General features: G+C 44.9%; 4 protein-coding genes across 4 annotated transcripts; 2 read left to right on the top strand and 2 right to left on the bottom strand.

Moving 5' to 3' along the window:
• Positions 1 to 3,323: 3,323 nt before the first annotated feature.
• Positions 3,324 to 3,942, top strand: PEX2_084690 (arginase family protein; the record flags this gene model as incomplete). Its single annotated transcript, XM_016745739.1, has 2 exons — positions 3,324 to 3,489; positions 3,584 to 3,942. 2 exons carry the CDS (start codon positions 3,324 to 3,326, stop codon positions 3,940 to 3,942), a joined length of 525 nt encoding a protein of 174 aa, XP_016599582.1.
• A 1,400-nt stretch (positions 3,943 to 5,342) lies between these two features.
• Positions 5,343 to 6,176, top strand: PEX2_084680 (uncharacterized protein; the record flags this gene model as incomplete). Its single annotated transcript, XM_016745738.1, has 1 exon — positions 5,343 to 6,176. One exon carries the CDS (start codon positions 5,343 to 5,345, stop codon positions 6,174 to 6,176), a length of 834 nt encoding a protein of 277 aa, XP_016599581.1.
• A 1,498-nt stretch (positions 6,177 to 7,674) lies between these two features.
• Positions 7,675 to 11,115, bottom strand: PEX2_084670 (DEAD/DEAH box helicase family protein; the record flags this gene model as incomplete). The annotated part of the gene is made up of 2 exons (XM_016745737.1): positions 7,675 to 9,202; positions 9,245 to 11,115. 2 exons carry the CDS (start codon positions 11,113 to 11,115, stop codon positions 7,675 to 7,677), a joined length of 3,399 nt encoding a protein of 1,132 aa, XP_016599580.1.
• A 3,138-nt stretch (positions 11,116 to 14,253) lies between these two features.
• On the bottom strand, positions 14,254 to 14,502 carry PEX2_084660 (uncharacterized protein; the record flags this gene model as incomplete). The annotated part of the gene is made up of 1 exon (XM_016745736.1): positions 14,254 to 14,502. One exon carries the CDS (start codon positions 14,500 to 14,502, stop codon positions 14,254 to 14,256), a length of 249 nt encoding a protein of 82 aa, XP_016599579.1.
• Positions 14,503 to 14,802: the final 300 nt, after the last annotated feature.

Here is a 14,802-nt window from a genome sequence, read left to right as displayed (position 1 = left end):
CTTGGATGAGAAGTCATCGAGGGGACTGCCTACGCTTAGCTACGAACGGGGAATTCAAAAGTTCTGACCTCTGGGATAAGCCATATGAGAGATGCTATGATGGTCGGAATGATGAAGAAAAGCCCCAGAGATATCGCTAGTAGGTACCTAAGGTAACTATATAGTATTATATTACAGACACTAGTCAAAAGTATCTTCCCACTCCATTTTTCGGCTACCCCCATCAAATATATATATCTGCATTATACAGCACTACACAACCATATAATAAGCTAATTTAATTCAGTAAAAAACATATTAATAATTGATAACCGCACAATTAATTTCTCGCTTAATATTTTGTATAATACCCCTTCGCCCTGCGCACAGCTGCCAAACGTCTCCCCATACTTAATATTAATCTATCAATCTTCACCTGCGGAATCGCCTCCCAAGCCTTGACTAGGCACTCTTTAAAATACTGCCAGTCAGATAAGCTTCTTCCCATCTCAATAAGCTCTGGAAAGAGCCTAAAAAGCGTCAATTTTAACCACCGCCATACCGGTTCAATTAGGTTTAAATCAGGTGAGTGTGGAGGCCAATCCTCGACGTAAATCCCATACGTTTCAAACCACTCTTGTGTCTCCTTTACTGTATGAATCCTTACGTTATCTTGCTGAAAGGTAGTTTAGGGGTTATAGAAAGGGACTAGACCTTTTTCAAGCGCTAATATATATGACTTTGCAGTATAACCTCTCCCAGAAGGTGAATCTTCATCCCGCTCTATAATTATTAACGGTGTACAACCTCTAACCCAGATTCCACCCCAAACCATCTATGAGATATCTTTCATATAGGCCTTAATATTAATTAGATCACGGCGGAAGCCCTCCGGCTGAAAACGGAAGCACCATTGTGGTCCAACATTCGAGGTTTGTTACACCGAACACTCGTCTGAAAAGATCCACCTCTGAAAGCTTTCGCGTTGCCATTTTTGAGCATATCGAAGGCGCTTCCTAGCAAGGGCCTTTCCAATTAGTATCTTCCTTTTTGTAAGATATTTTGAGAGGCCAAATTGCTTAAAGATTCGCCGTATAGTTGAGTTTGATAGGTGTTCAGGTACTGTCGAACTAAGCTGTTTATAGGTCCAAAATGGGTACCGGCGGGCCTGAAGATATAGGTAATAGCAAGATCGACGGCTTAGGATTTGGGGACGGCCTTTTCGGGGGAGGGATTTGATAGATTAGTACTCTTCGAAGCGCTTAAGTGTATTATAAATAGTCCTGCGGCTGCAACCAAAATCATTAGCTAGTTTTGACTGCGAAATCCCATTCTTATGGCCAAATATAATAGCTGACCTTTGTACCGGGCTTAATTCAGCCAATTTTGTAGGCCTAGAGCCTATTTGCATTTGGATTTGACGACTTTGGGGGGTGTAGGAAGAAAAATAAAATGGTGGGTGGTTGTTGGGGTGATTATAGTGGGGCAAAGTGGGAAGATACTTTTGAACCCCTATGTATATAATCCCGGCCTAATTCGGATCCGATTGGTATATATCATTATTGAACACGTCTGGAGTTTCGCGCCTCTCTGTCCAAAATAGACCGCAATGTTTTGTGCATATTGCTAATTCAGTTGTAAAACAGAGCAACGTATTATCATATGATCTAGCTAGTAGGTACCTAAAGTAACTATATAGTACTATATTATATATAGCCCTTGACAAGTCACGCGGTACCAAGCCAATTTTGGTAACGTTGCTCGGTGTCGTGGGGTACCGCGTGACTTCACAGATTTTTGGCACCGTTACTTGGTGTCGGTACCGCATGGTGCTGCGGTACCAACGGTAGTCTCATATAGTACCGTTCCTGCATAATTTACCAAGAAATTACCTATTTGGGTTGCATAAAATGCTACGTAAGTTGATAAAATACTGTTTTTTATGAGTGTATGAGCTGTATCTGGACCCGAGTCTTCTACCTTTATATACCTATATTGTTCTGATTATTCAGTGTTTGGGTATATAGATCACTCTACAGACTGAGTTAAGTAATGCTGATGTACAAATATATTCAGGAGTTTTTCGGGGTTTCATCCTTCGTCTGCATTTTGGACCTCGTTAAGCTTCTATACTTCGGACTATATACTATATCCTACTTGGTACTCAAAGTTATTGAATATCACTAGGTGAGTATAATTTCTGACCGCGGTCAGAAATTAAAGGTGGAGGGTAGGTCACTAATCCTATAAACTATAGAGGAATAGAGGAATTAGATGAATTAGAGGATAAAAGTTATCCTAAAATGAAGAGAATAAGGTAGTTACTAAAGGCTATAAATACCTAGACTTCGGCACAACCCACTCTAACCCGAACCCAACCCAACCCAAAATGGGTTCTGCCGAAGTCTATAAATACCTTTAAAAACTAGGGGGTATATCGAAAGCTATATTATAATATATAACTAGGAACCTAAGTATTTAATACCTCGGAAAATATATAGACCGCTATGATAGTAGGCCCTATACAAATTGTACATTGAGCTTAGTTAGGTATACCTGAGTAGATTGTTAACTAGTGGGTTTTTGTCATTTTAGTTAGAGTCATATATATCTGTCATTTTGACCATATATTGCTGTACCTGAGATTTCTATATAGCCGTAGGTTTTTACGGGAACCCGCGCGGGTTACCTATACGGGGTTGCGGGTGGGACGGGTTAGAACCTCTTACCCATTCTCGGGTTTTGGCGCAGACTACTCCGTAGCTAGGGAAGCCTTTTCCTGTCTATAGACTTGACTATATGTAATAGGGTAATTCTTAGTCTAAACTATATTTGATCAATTAAATTGGTCAATGACATATTGCCATGCGATGAATAATAATAAATATATCAAACATTATACATGTATTGAAAGACTGTAATACAATATACCCTTTTTGTATTTTACATCGCAGAGTAGTAGAGCCAGTGACGTACCTTCGTAATTTCACTAAATGTATAACCACCTGCACACCCCGGATATTCGATGAACAGTTGTTTCAATCCTCATAACCTTTTGACAATTCACCATGGTCGCCAATGCGATCACCATCATTTTCTCTCCATACCACGTCGGAGCTCGCGACCACCGAGTCGGCAACGGCCCCAACCGAATTCGGTCCCTCGGAATCACCCAAGCGCTCGAAAAGCTAGGTGTCATAAAATGATTTCCCACGAAATCGACTCGGTAGGCGAGTTTGAAGGCGAGATCGGCCGTAGCTTTGAGTTACTGTGCCGAATCTCAACTGCCGTCACCGAAGCAGTAGCCCAAAAATACCTTCCTGTTGATCCTGTCCGGGAATTGTATGGCAAGTGTCGGCGCTGCATGTGGCCTGAATATCAAAGACCTCGGCTTCATATACTTCGATGCACACGATGACCTTGATTCACCCGATATGAATGAGAACGGATATTTCGATGCGATGGGTCTCTATGCTGCGTGGAGAGAGCTGGAAAACCTTGATCAACACCGTACCTGGATATCACCCCATGACTTACTGACGATTCCTCTACTGCAGTCTACGCGATCAAAGTGAGATCTAGCGACAGAGAGTCATTGACGTAGGTATGACTTCCATATGGGGTGAAACCGAGCGGAAGGTGGATTTCACTGCTGAGCTGAAGAAACATTTGGAGTCGGGCTCTTATAGTCCAGCTCTTGTGCATCTTGACCTAGACGTGCTTGATGAGTCTTATGGTAAAGTCAATGACTATCCCTCACCGGGTGGTATGTTCGAAGAGGAATTGGTGGCTTGTATGGGTCTCGTGCCGCAAAAGGCTACGCCCAAGTCCCTCACTGTGTGTTCGTTTGATCCCAATGCTGGAGATGGCGACAAAATTGCTGGTATTGCAATCCGGGCAGTTGTGGCCTTTGTAAAATCGCTTGTGGAAGCTGATACTTTGTCTACATCTTCAAAGCCATGAGAATAAGCGCATAAATAAAAATGAATTTGTTGGATATAAATTAAATTAGAGACCTTAATGCTAAATAGAAAAAAACAGGCAATGAGCCAGTCTCGCCATGGTATCAATACAACTGATCTACCTTCACGTTAACCACTTTCATTCAAAGCGTCTTGGGAGAGATATCCAAATCCTACTCGCTTATCGATATCGAAAAGATGAGTCTCCAGTCCAGGAAGAATCATCAGTGTCGAGTACCATGCATCATATATGGTGGAAATTACCAATTTGCTTATGTTTATTTCTTTTGGTATACTAAATGAATCAGATTATATGCAGTACTAAGGAGTAGCATCTCTTAGAAGCGGCTTGTCCTAGAGTCCCCTCTGCTCCTTCCTCAGTTCACTAGGCAGGAAATATCACCTAGGCACCTTCCTCATCTGACTTCTCTTTCCCTTATTTTCTCCCCTCCCCCTCCCTCTTCTTTCTTCTTCTCTTATCCCTTCCCTCTCGTCTCTTCTTTCACTCTTCTCATTCTTTTCATTCAATCACCTGTTCTCCCTCTCTCTTCATCGTCAACGAGGACCAGAACCATTGCTGCTGCCACTGTCTCTTGCCAACTGGCACAGTGTGCCGATTATCTACACCACCTGTTCTCCCTCTCTCTTCATCGTCAACGAGGATGAGAACGAGAACCATTGCTGCTGCCACTGTCTCTTGCCAACTGGCACAGTGTGCCGATTATCTACACCACCTGTTCTCCCTCTCTCTTCATCGTCAACGAGGATGAGAACGAGAACCATTGCTGCTGCCACTGTCTCTTGCCAACTGGCACAGTGTGCCGATTATCTACACCACCTGTTCTCCCTCTCTCTTCATCATCAACGAGGACCAGAACCATTGCTGCTGCTACTGTCTATTGCCAACTGGCACAGTGTGCCGATTATCTACACCACCTATTCTCCCTCTCTCTTTATTGTCAACGAGGACGAGAACGAGAACCATTGCTGCTACCACTGTCTCTTACCAACTGGCACAGTGTGCCGATCGTCTACACCACCTGTTCTCCCTCTCTCTTTATCGTCAACGAGGACGAGAACGAGAACCATTGCTGCTGCCACTGTCTCTTGCCAACTGGCACAGTGTGCCGATCGTCTACACCACCTGTTCTCCCTCTCTCTTCATCGTCAACGAGGACGAGAACCATTGCTGCTGCTACTGTCTCTTACCAACTGGCACAGTGTGCCGATCATTCTCAAGTTTCATCTGATTGATAAGGTAAGGATGACGCATTACTCCAAACCTTATCCGAAACTTACTAAGACCATATAGATTCGGACGCCGGAATGTCTGTACCTTCTATCATCGTGGATTCCCTTCCGGAAACCCTTACATTGACCTCAAATACCAGACAGTCGGAAATGTCTGATGAATCGGATTCCTCCGACGGCGAGTGCTTTAAGGCGCTCCCCGACGACACTATCGAAGCGATCGGGTCGACAGCGAGTGCCATCCGGAAGGTTATCAGAGAAAACGAAGAAACAACCAACGTGGTGAAATATATACGTTTCACAAACGTCCCACCAGCTATTGCGGAAAATTTTTCTTTACGCAATACCCGGCAGATGTTCAACCACAGCACTCGATGCATGATCATCAAGCTCGTGACCAAGCCCCATGATTTAGCTTCACGGCATCTGAATGTGGAAGTGATGTATGTGCTACAGGAAATGGGGCTACATAGGTCGATTTCCATGACAGGGACTCACGGCGTCCGAGGTCGGTATTGTGAAAAGCAGGCCGAAGAGTCATGGCTCCCTAGGCAACCTATTCTAGGTCGTAGCACAAAATGGCCGACCGTTACGGTCGAAGTGGGCGTCTCGGAATCTTATCGAAAGTTGAAGGCGGATGCAGAATGGTGGCTCACGAACTCTAGGGGCGATGTGAAGCTTGTAATCATTGTGTCTGTCAATCGAAAGACTCCTCAGATCAAGTTTGAGACTGTTACTTTGACCCCGGCCACCTTACGACTCCAGCGGCCCCGTGACGTTCCAACCATCCGACAGTCTATCACTACATCCCGGGATCCAAAACGACCCGACGCAACGATTACCGTCAGCCCACTAGTACCTTTGACTATTCAATTCGAAGAATTGTTTTGTCGGCAACCTGTCCCCCCGGAACACAATATTGACCTCTCACCTGATCAATTGAGAGAGATTTCAGGGCAGGTCTGGGATCATCAAGTCTTTTAAGTTATTCTTACCTCGTTAGTTAGCTTCTTCAAACAATGACAAAATCTTTGCTACAATAATCGTGCCAAGCACATACTACACATACCTGGTGTTGGTGCGACCCACCAAACACTAGGTTTTAATTAATTTTATCACTTTCTTACCCAATTTGCACCACACCACGATATCAGATCAAATTGAAAATATGGAAAATCGAATCCAGGAAGCAATCAAAGCCTTCCATGAAGCCATTAAGCCTACCACCGCGCTAGACTGTTTCCGACAGCGCCAAGAAGCTACTTCATCTACAATATGAGAGAGAGCAATTGTAAGGAGAGGACTACGTGAGGGACGTCGAAGTGCATAGTGCAATGTGAGATAGATTGTAGAGTTGTAGAAGCTAGGCTCTAGACTAAGGAATCTGAAAGCAATACTGGTTCGGTAGTGAGCTGGCACTTTCCTCTAGGATTCTAATGTTTCATCGTGCTCGCCACTATTGCTTCTGTTCTTGTCGCCCCTGAGTCACCGTCGTGGCTTGTCATGAAACACCGTGGCAACGAAGCCTGTGAAACCCTAGCACGGCTCCTTGCAAAGCCAACGATCAGAAAGTAGTAGACGAAATACATCGAAGCCAATATAGGCAATTTTCGAACGCAAAAGTAAGCAACAGAAATTGCGTAGGATCCTTTTTGGAGCTGTAACTGCATTCTTCCAACAACTTGGCGGAACCAATGTTATTGCATACTATCTGCCAATGGTTCTGACCCGGTCAGTTGGGTTAGACAACAGAATGGCCCTGATCTTATCGGCCGTTGACTTCATGTCGCTAATGTTTTGGGGCTATGTTGCAGCTGTGCTCATTGATCGCATTGGCCGAAAGAGCATTATGCTCTTCGGTGCCGCGGGAGGTAGCGTCTTCTTTATACGAAGGCAATAAAAATCATACTTTGCGCAGACGACTTTTCTATATATAATCAGGGATGTAATCTACTTTCTGTGATAGGACTACACATTGATTGTGTTAAAACCTGGGGTGTTGCAGAAATCATGGGTATAAATCTATGCCTCCCCCCCAGCCTATGAATCCCGTAGGGATTGTCCATTCCTAACCAGGTTAGATCTAACTCCGGTTATACCAGCGATTGGTGTGCAGGCTCGGAAGAAGAAAAGAAATTTGGACAACATCTACTTCGTCAACAAGCCCGTCTATCACGCTACCTGATGTTATTTATCCTTTACATATACCAGTCTACCCCGCTTGAAGCCGCAGAAATACAAATGCGCGAATTGATGTGAAACGCTATGTGATTAATCTAGCATTTACTAGAGAAAGCTCCTGTGTTGGATAGAGTCTGACTTTGTTATTAATTTGAAAGTCATACATACAACCCCCTCCTTTTTTTTTGTATCTTCCCTTTTCAAAAATGCAAGTGGAAAGCCTTAAATATTCCACGTCTCCTCCCTTTTTTTCTCCTTTTTTCTTTCTATTTTCCTCTTTTTTTTCTTTCTCCAAATTTAATCAATGAAGTTGCTCCCAGTCTTTCTCCGAGATCGCAAGTTTCCCGACCACTTTTGTCCGATTGCCCACCCGCCGAATTAATCGGCCCGCCGTATCATGATCTCGGATCACCTTTCTCCAGCTGTCGTAACCGTGACCCTCGTGCCCTTTAGCCATATTCTCGTGCCCCACAATCACAAGACCATCTTGAGCTCGGCTGAGCGCAACGCACTGTCGATTGCGGTCTCTCACAAATCCTATGCCCGTTTGGCCCCCTGGTCGAGTTGTTGAGAGGATGACAAAGGGACTTTCACTCCCCTGGGAGGCATCGACGCTTTTGACTTCGATTGCTCTCAGCTGCAAATTGTCATGGAGCAAAGAAGATAGAGCACGGCGTTCTTCGTCGTAGAATGAAAGTATCAGGATCTCGTCCTGCGGAATTCCGCCCCTAATCATCTGACTGACCAATCCGCAAATGAAGTCGACATATTCTGGATTGAGGACAGATGTCGAGCCTTTGCGGCGCCAAAGTGATGATTTGTCAACAGACACGAAATAGGAAGTTCCGCGCCTACAGTCATACCAGCCGGCCATCTTAGTAGAGAAGTCCTTTGCCTTCGGTCTATTGAAGCACGATTGATGAGTCGTTAGTTTCGAATCGTAAAAGCTTTCGCTCACATGCTTGCAAATGTCAGGAGCCATCCGGTACTGCGTGCGTAGCTGCGTGTGAGGATGACCGGTTTGAATCATTCGCTCAAACAGCGAGACCTGTTCCGTGTTGAAACACTCATTTGATCCTCTCGATATCACAGTCGGTGGAAGCTGTGCGGTATCCCCACTGAGGATCACTTTTTTCAACCCATTCAGATTGCGCATGATCCCATTTAGTGCTTGTGACTCGACCATCTGAGATGCTTCTTCGACAATCAGATATGAGGGCCGAAAGCCTCGGAGCGCCTTTCGACCAGCGGTTGATGCAGTACACAAAACTATCTTTGCGTTTTTCAGGTAGAGCTCTTGCAGGTTCAGCCAGAGCCTCTTCTGCTCTCTGACAAGTTTTGCGTGGCTTGTCCGAGGGGGGGATTCATCCGCATAAGTTGATCCTGATGCCAGAACAAGGGCTGTTGACTCTAAAAATAAGTCGCCCTGCCTCCTGAGAAGTTCTTGGAAGGTTATAAAGTCCCACAGGCAATCTCTTTCCTTGACAGAAATGTCACTAGCGGCTTTGTCTCTCGTGATCTGCTTTGGTTGCCCCCTTGCCATAATCCTTTCCAATGAGTTGGTGATATGCGCTCCCAGGGAAAACCGATGGCTTGGATCTGTGATCCCCTCCATTGAGGAAATAACAACTTGCCGGAGTTCCGGATCAACGCCACGTTCTCGGAGATCTCTGTCGACCTTTCTGAACATTAGAGACGGTTCCCTTCGGTAATAATCGTCCTCATCTTCATTCTCATCCTCATTCTCGTCTTCATCGCCTGCATATGAGGACGATTCTCGCGGCATTTGCATTTGCATCTCGTGTGACTCGCGGTAGTCAGTCCCTAGCCTGTAAAATCCTGCCATAGAGATCTAATTATCTTCCATATACCGAATGATGCGTTCCGTAATCACATCAAGGCCATGGTTGGAGGCGCAGACAATCAGGAGCGGCCACTTTCGCTCGAGGCAATGGGCGGCAATTGAGACAGACACAGAAGTTTTGCCAGTGCCGGGGGGACCTGTGACGAGAGAAAGAAAGTTCCACCATAGACTTCCATCGGAGAATGCGGATCGAATTGCCTTGATCTGCTCCTCGTTCCGGGTTCTCTGGATATTGTTGATGAATTGACCTGTCTTTTGATCGACCAGGTCTCCATGCCGATGGAACTCGATGTTTGCATTGTCGTGGGCCAACAGCAGACGTTTCACTTTATTGTCCCTAGCAACAGCAAAGTGGTCGTTTCCCCACATCGCATATCTGATTGCCCGGCGTGCTTGTACAATTGCTGGATTGGGCGAGCCAAAGGTTGCAAACCCTGCTAAATTCAGTCTCATCCCTATCGACTCTTGGATCGCTGGTCTTTTCAGCCGCACACAAACTGCGTGATAAGAAGACTGGCGATTGACAATAGAAGATATTCCTTGCGAAGAGACAACCACGCCCTGCCAAAGCCTGTTCTTGTTAACTTTGCGAGGCTCTTCGCTGCCTTTTTGCCGCTGGGGGGAAATGGTCACAGGCGTTCCAGGTTGCGGGAGGGGCATCGCTTGTTCTAACATCTCCTGGGCGTCTTCTCGATCTCGAAGTATAAACTTCGCGTCGATGACTCCGTAGAAGTATTCATCGAGTCCCTTGCCTTTGACGTTATGAACATCAGACGCTCGGAAAAGCTCGAATTCGTAGAAATTGTTGAACTGCGTGATAGCCGTCTCTTTTTGGGCATCTGCTTCTCGGAGTAACCCAATCATCCGGATTGCCTCGTATTCTCTCTCATTAAGGAACACGGTAAACGGAGCATTGGTGTGAGTGAGTAGCTCAGGGGTCTCTTGAAACCCACTGTCTGTCATACTTGGCCATCCGAATTTTCGACGTCGATGATGATGTTTGATTATGGGGTCCGTAACTGGGGGGATCGCCTTCATCATCGTAAACATTTTTGCCTGCTTAACATAGCGACATGCGTAAAAAGGGTACGGGGGCAATGTCGGCCGAGGCATAGCAGCCATACCACACCAGTTGTGTAGAATCTCATCACGTTGAATCCGAGTCACGACACGGATAGAGATGTTCTTTGCGCGCATATTCCGAAATCGCTGAAATGTTTGGATTTGTTCAGGTCGGAACAACTGTTCCAGTTGGGCGTCCGGTATCTCGAAACCCGAGACCATTTGCGGAATAGTGTGAGATGTCCATTGAATTTCGAAAGCTTCCGCGCCATCCTTTCCATTGCATGCTTTTGCTGAGTTTTCATCAAGCTTAACCTTCTTGAGATTCACATCTGTCAATGATGCCGAAAAAGTGAACCTCTCCGTATCAGACGGGGTGAAGGTGGGGGTTCTTTCGGAGTCAAAGTCATCGTCGTCCCAGGCAGTCCATACCATAGTGAAATCACGGTACAGTGTTTTGGAGTTTTGCACTTGTAGGCGAAGATGTAGACCGAAATGAGGAATCTCCATTCCCCCTCCAATGAAAAAGGAGAGAAGGGCACCGGGCTCGGAATATACGGCGCAGCTTTTGCCGTCTTGGAGACGAGTAGCCTTTGTACCGCACACGATTGCCGTATGAAACCGTTGAAAAAGATTCACTGTCAAAGTACCGGCTCTGGTTTTTCTCAAATCGGCTGGGCGCTTGCCTTTGTACTTGTCTTCAGAAAATGCAGTAGTCGCGTTGTACCAGTCGAGCTCATCACTGCCTCGTGTCATGCGCTTCGAAGCCTCTATCACGTCATGGTGATAACTGAATGGCTCGTCGGGGTCATCCATGGTGTCAAAGTGGGGGACGTGATACCTGCACGAATGGAATGGATTAGAACCGAAGAGAAGATCCAGTTGGAGGTTCTTTACCTGGAGGTTCTTTACCTGGCTTGAGGCTTGAGGCTCTCAGTGCTGCTGAGATAAAGCGCCTGACAAACTTTGCCGTAGTAAATTTTGAGGAGGGTGTATCTTTCTGTAATGATAAACAGGTTAGACCGGGGAAAATCATGGGCTCAGTTATAGGTCACTTACTTGGCTCAAACTTAATCTTGTGAGTGGGCACTAAATGAGAATAGAGGGGCCTGAATAAGTCAGTCTTGAAGAAGTAGGGTCTTAAAGGCTGTCAAATGAGGCGATCAAGTGAGAGAAAGGTGAAAAACAAAGTGAGAGGAAGAGAAAGCTAGGAAGTAAAGTGATAGGGGAAACCGGTACGGCCCTATCCACGAAATGTGCGACCGAAGGTCGCCAGTACTTATATGATCCAGCCTGTGATCGGAGACGCAAGGCTCATACCAAACTTCCGTGTCGCCCTTTGCCGAATGGCTGCAATGCTGCGCTCTGGAACGTCGGAGATATCACGGTTGATCCGGGAGATCCCAAAACTGCCAACAGATCAAGATGCAGTCAATCATCTTGTTGATGGATTCTCATTGCATGGAAATCCGAAAATTCATCAAAATGCCCACTGGTTGCAGATCAAGCCAACATCGAGGGAAAGGACATATAGCAGTTCAAATCTGTGTCAATTTTACACCAGGCGAGGACGGTCTTTTGGCACTTATGTGGTCACATTTTGTGGAGTATCTATGGAGATTATAAGGCAGAAATAGACGGGTACGACAATGTATGGTAAATCGACATAGGCGAAATTCTCTAATTAACTAAATTGACAAAATTCGCTGTTTTATCTGTCTGGAAATGGCTGCACACTAACGAATGCTTTGGTCAGGAAAAAGAGTGTCTGAATCAATCAATCAATCAATCAAAGTTCAATTAACCTGTTGCAGGCTAACTAGTTGCGTATGACTATGCAGGTGCTTCTTCCAACTGAAGCAAGAACTCGAGTCCTAACGCCGAGTCCCAAAGGAGTATACAGATGGTGATTAAAAAGAGTGTGGAATCGGCCTATGTCTATAACTAGTAAATCCCGTAAACGCAAACCTATATCTAACCCCATATATGAGAAATTTTTAAATGATTACCGTAGAGTACACCTTCCACCTTCTAGAAAATCTAATATATAACCAATTTATATTGTAACGGGCTAATGCCGGTACGAAGGCCCGGGCTCTGGGCCGCCTAACCTTCGAAGCCCAACCCAACCCACAGCCCATTCGTGGGGGCCCATAAGGCCCCCATTAAAGCCCATTAAGGGGGGTTTACCCAGCATCTTGTAATCGCTGTATTCTAACCTTCTACTTATTATATAGAGTTTAAATGTTTTGAATTTATAATATTTATAGCTATATAAGTATACCTTTTAAATTTAAATAAAATCCGACTAGTAGAGGTCGAGATACTGTAAAAATGTATATTTTAGATTTGTATCGGAGTACTACTACTTTCTAAGTGAACTTCTGTAATTTATAAATTATCTAAATAACGTGCTTTCTCGCGATTTTAAACGTAATATAGAGAGATAACCAGATTTTAATTCTAAATGATTTAAACTAATAAAATATTACCTTTAAAATAAGGCTTAGAAACGGGGGTAAAACGAAGGGTAATTTTAAAATCCCTAAACGGGGGTTCAACTTCTGGATTCTCGGCATATTTGTACTGAGACATGGGTCCTGCCCGTGCTCACCGCCCTAAGGGGGACACAACATCACCGCCGAGCTCCTACATAGTACAACTCCCTAAGCTTTAGTTAAACAGCATGCAGGCACCGTTTAATTGAATTAATTCGACTGTAGCCCTTCACAATCGCCCATCGTTATGCAAAATTAATGCAAAAATTACCCTATTAGGCTATTTTATGTACATAACTAGTTCTTGGCAGTATCCACTTTGCCAATGAGTGCCCGCATATGTCTTGGCGACGCTAAAAGTGTCTCCACTTTAACGGGCGTTGTCGCAGTCTACTTCCTAGTGCCCATGGACGGGCGATGTCGCAGTCTAGTTAAAGAATTCTGCTTACTAAAAAGGCCCACGGGCGCCTACGACGCCTACGGCCTATGGGCCTATCCATATATTATGTAATCCAAGCCTAATTTAGATCCGATCGATATATATCACGTGATCTAGCCTCCACGAACGTGAGATTCTGTAAGGATCGCATGGCTTCTATTGGGTAGTACTATTTACTAGCTAAATGCAGAATGTATTACATCAGTGCCAAGCCTCGCTTGGACCAAGTAAACCTTTTGGGTGCTCACTACGGAGTAAGCCCTGGGCAATAGTAAGCACTTGGCCGAGTACTCGGGTATGTCGGCGCATGAAGACCGGCATACCGGAGGATCTATTAATCCCACTTGTTTTGTAATTTATGTTATGTAATCGAGGCTCCATATAAATTGTACAGGAAGCCGATACAGAAATACAGAGAGTTGAACCCCATTGATTGGACCCCTTATTTTACAATACCACTTGCTCCAACAGGGTATGTATGCCTAAGGCAGCTGTACTGCAAGTATTCTTGCCTCAGGCACCGAGATGCTGCAAACCCTGCAAACCTCTCGGGAGCACAAACGGTCATCGTGTATCTTGCTAGTTCCATTGCAAACCCAGTCAATGACCATCCCTCCGGACTGAAACTTTTTGTTAGCATGACCTACTTCCTCATTCTCCGTGGAATATTATCAGCACTCACCACAATGGTCAACTGGTATGTCCCCACCATGAAGCCATGAATTTGGGTTGGTGCGATCTCGGACTGGAATACTGGAACAACAGAGAGTTCCATGCCAATATATATATCTAGTTGTTTTAGAAGTGATTCGATGGGAGAAGTTCAACAAACGCACAATTCAAGATCCTGGCGGCTAATATTTGATCGTTGGATTGAGACGTAGTGGTAATTGTGGCGGTAGCTAGAGCATAGATGCTCATGGCAAACATACACCATCGGCGACCGAGTCGAGCACTTATAAGGCTGCCAATAATAACACCTGAAGGTTGATTAGAAATGAAGGTGCTTATGATTTTTCACTGCGTACCACAGGCGAAGGTCAAATACGGGAGTCCGTTGAAGTATGACTTCCACTGAGTGTCGAGGGCCCAGTTTTTGGCTTCTGCATCATAGACACCAAATCTCTTCTCGAAGGCATCCATGGCCTGGGTTTGGGCAAATCCTTGGTTATCGAAAGCATAGTTGAAGCTGGAGAGAGCAATCAGGCTACATGATAACGCTAGCTGTTTGTTCAAGTATTTTCGCACATCGTAGTGGCCGAGCATTGTGATGTTAGTATCGCAGAAAATGCTCGTGATCGATTTATTTTGCACTTCAACATGGTAGTACTACTGTATTTGTATGCTTGTTTTATATAAAATAAGCTCCGTGGTAGTTGAGGATTTGTTATGTGTAGATTGTCCTAGCCGGCACCGGCTATTTCCTACCCGTACGAAGACTTATAGGACTCAGGGTTCAAAACTCCGTTTGTAGGTGGAAATTGATACCTGAATGCCTTATCTAGCACCGGCTTTTACACCGCTCTAGTTATACAGTGTATGGTAAATTCATTAATACTACAACTA

This window comes from Penicillium expansum, assembly GCF_000769745.1.
Source record: "Penicillium expansum strain MD-8 chromosome Unknown contig278, whole genome shotgun sequence".
NCBI lineage: Eukaryota > Fungi > Ascomycota > Eurotiomycetes > Eurotiales > Aspergillaceae > Penicillium > Penicillium expansum.
Note: the sequence above shows the minus strand (reverse complement) of the source record. Positions and strands in the feature narration are given on the sequence as shown.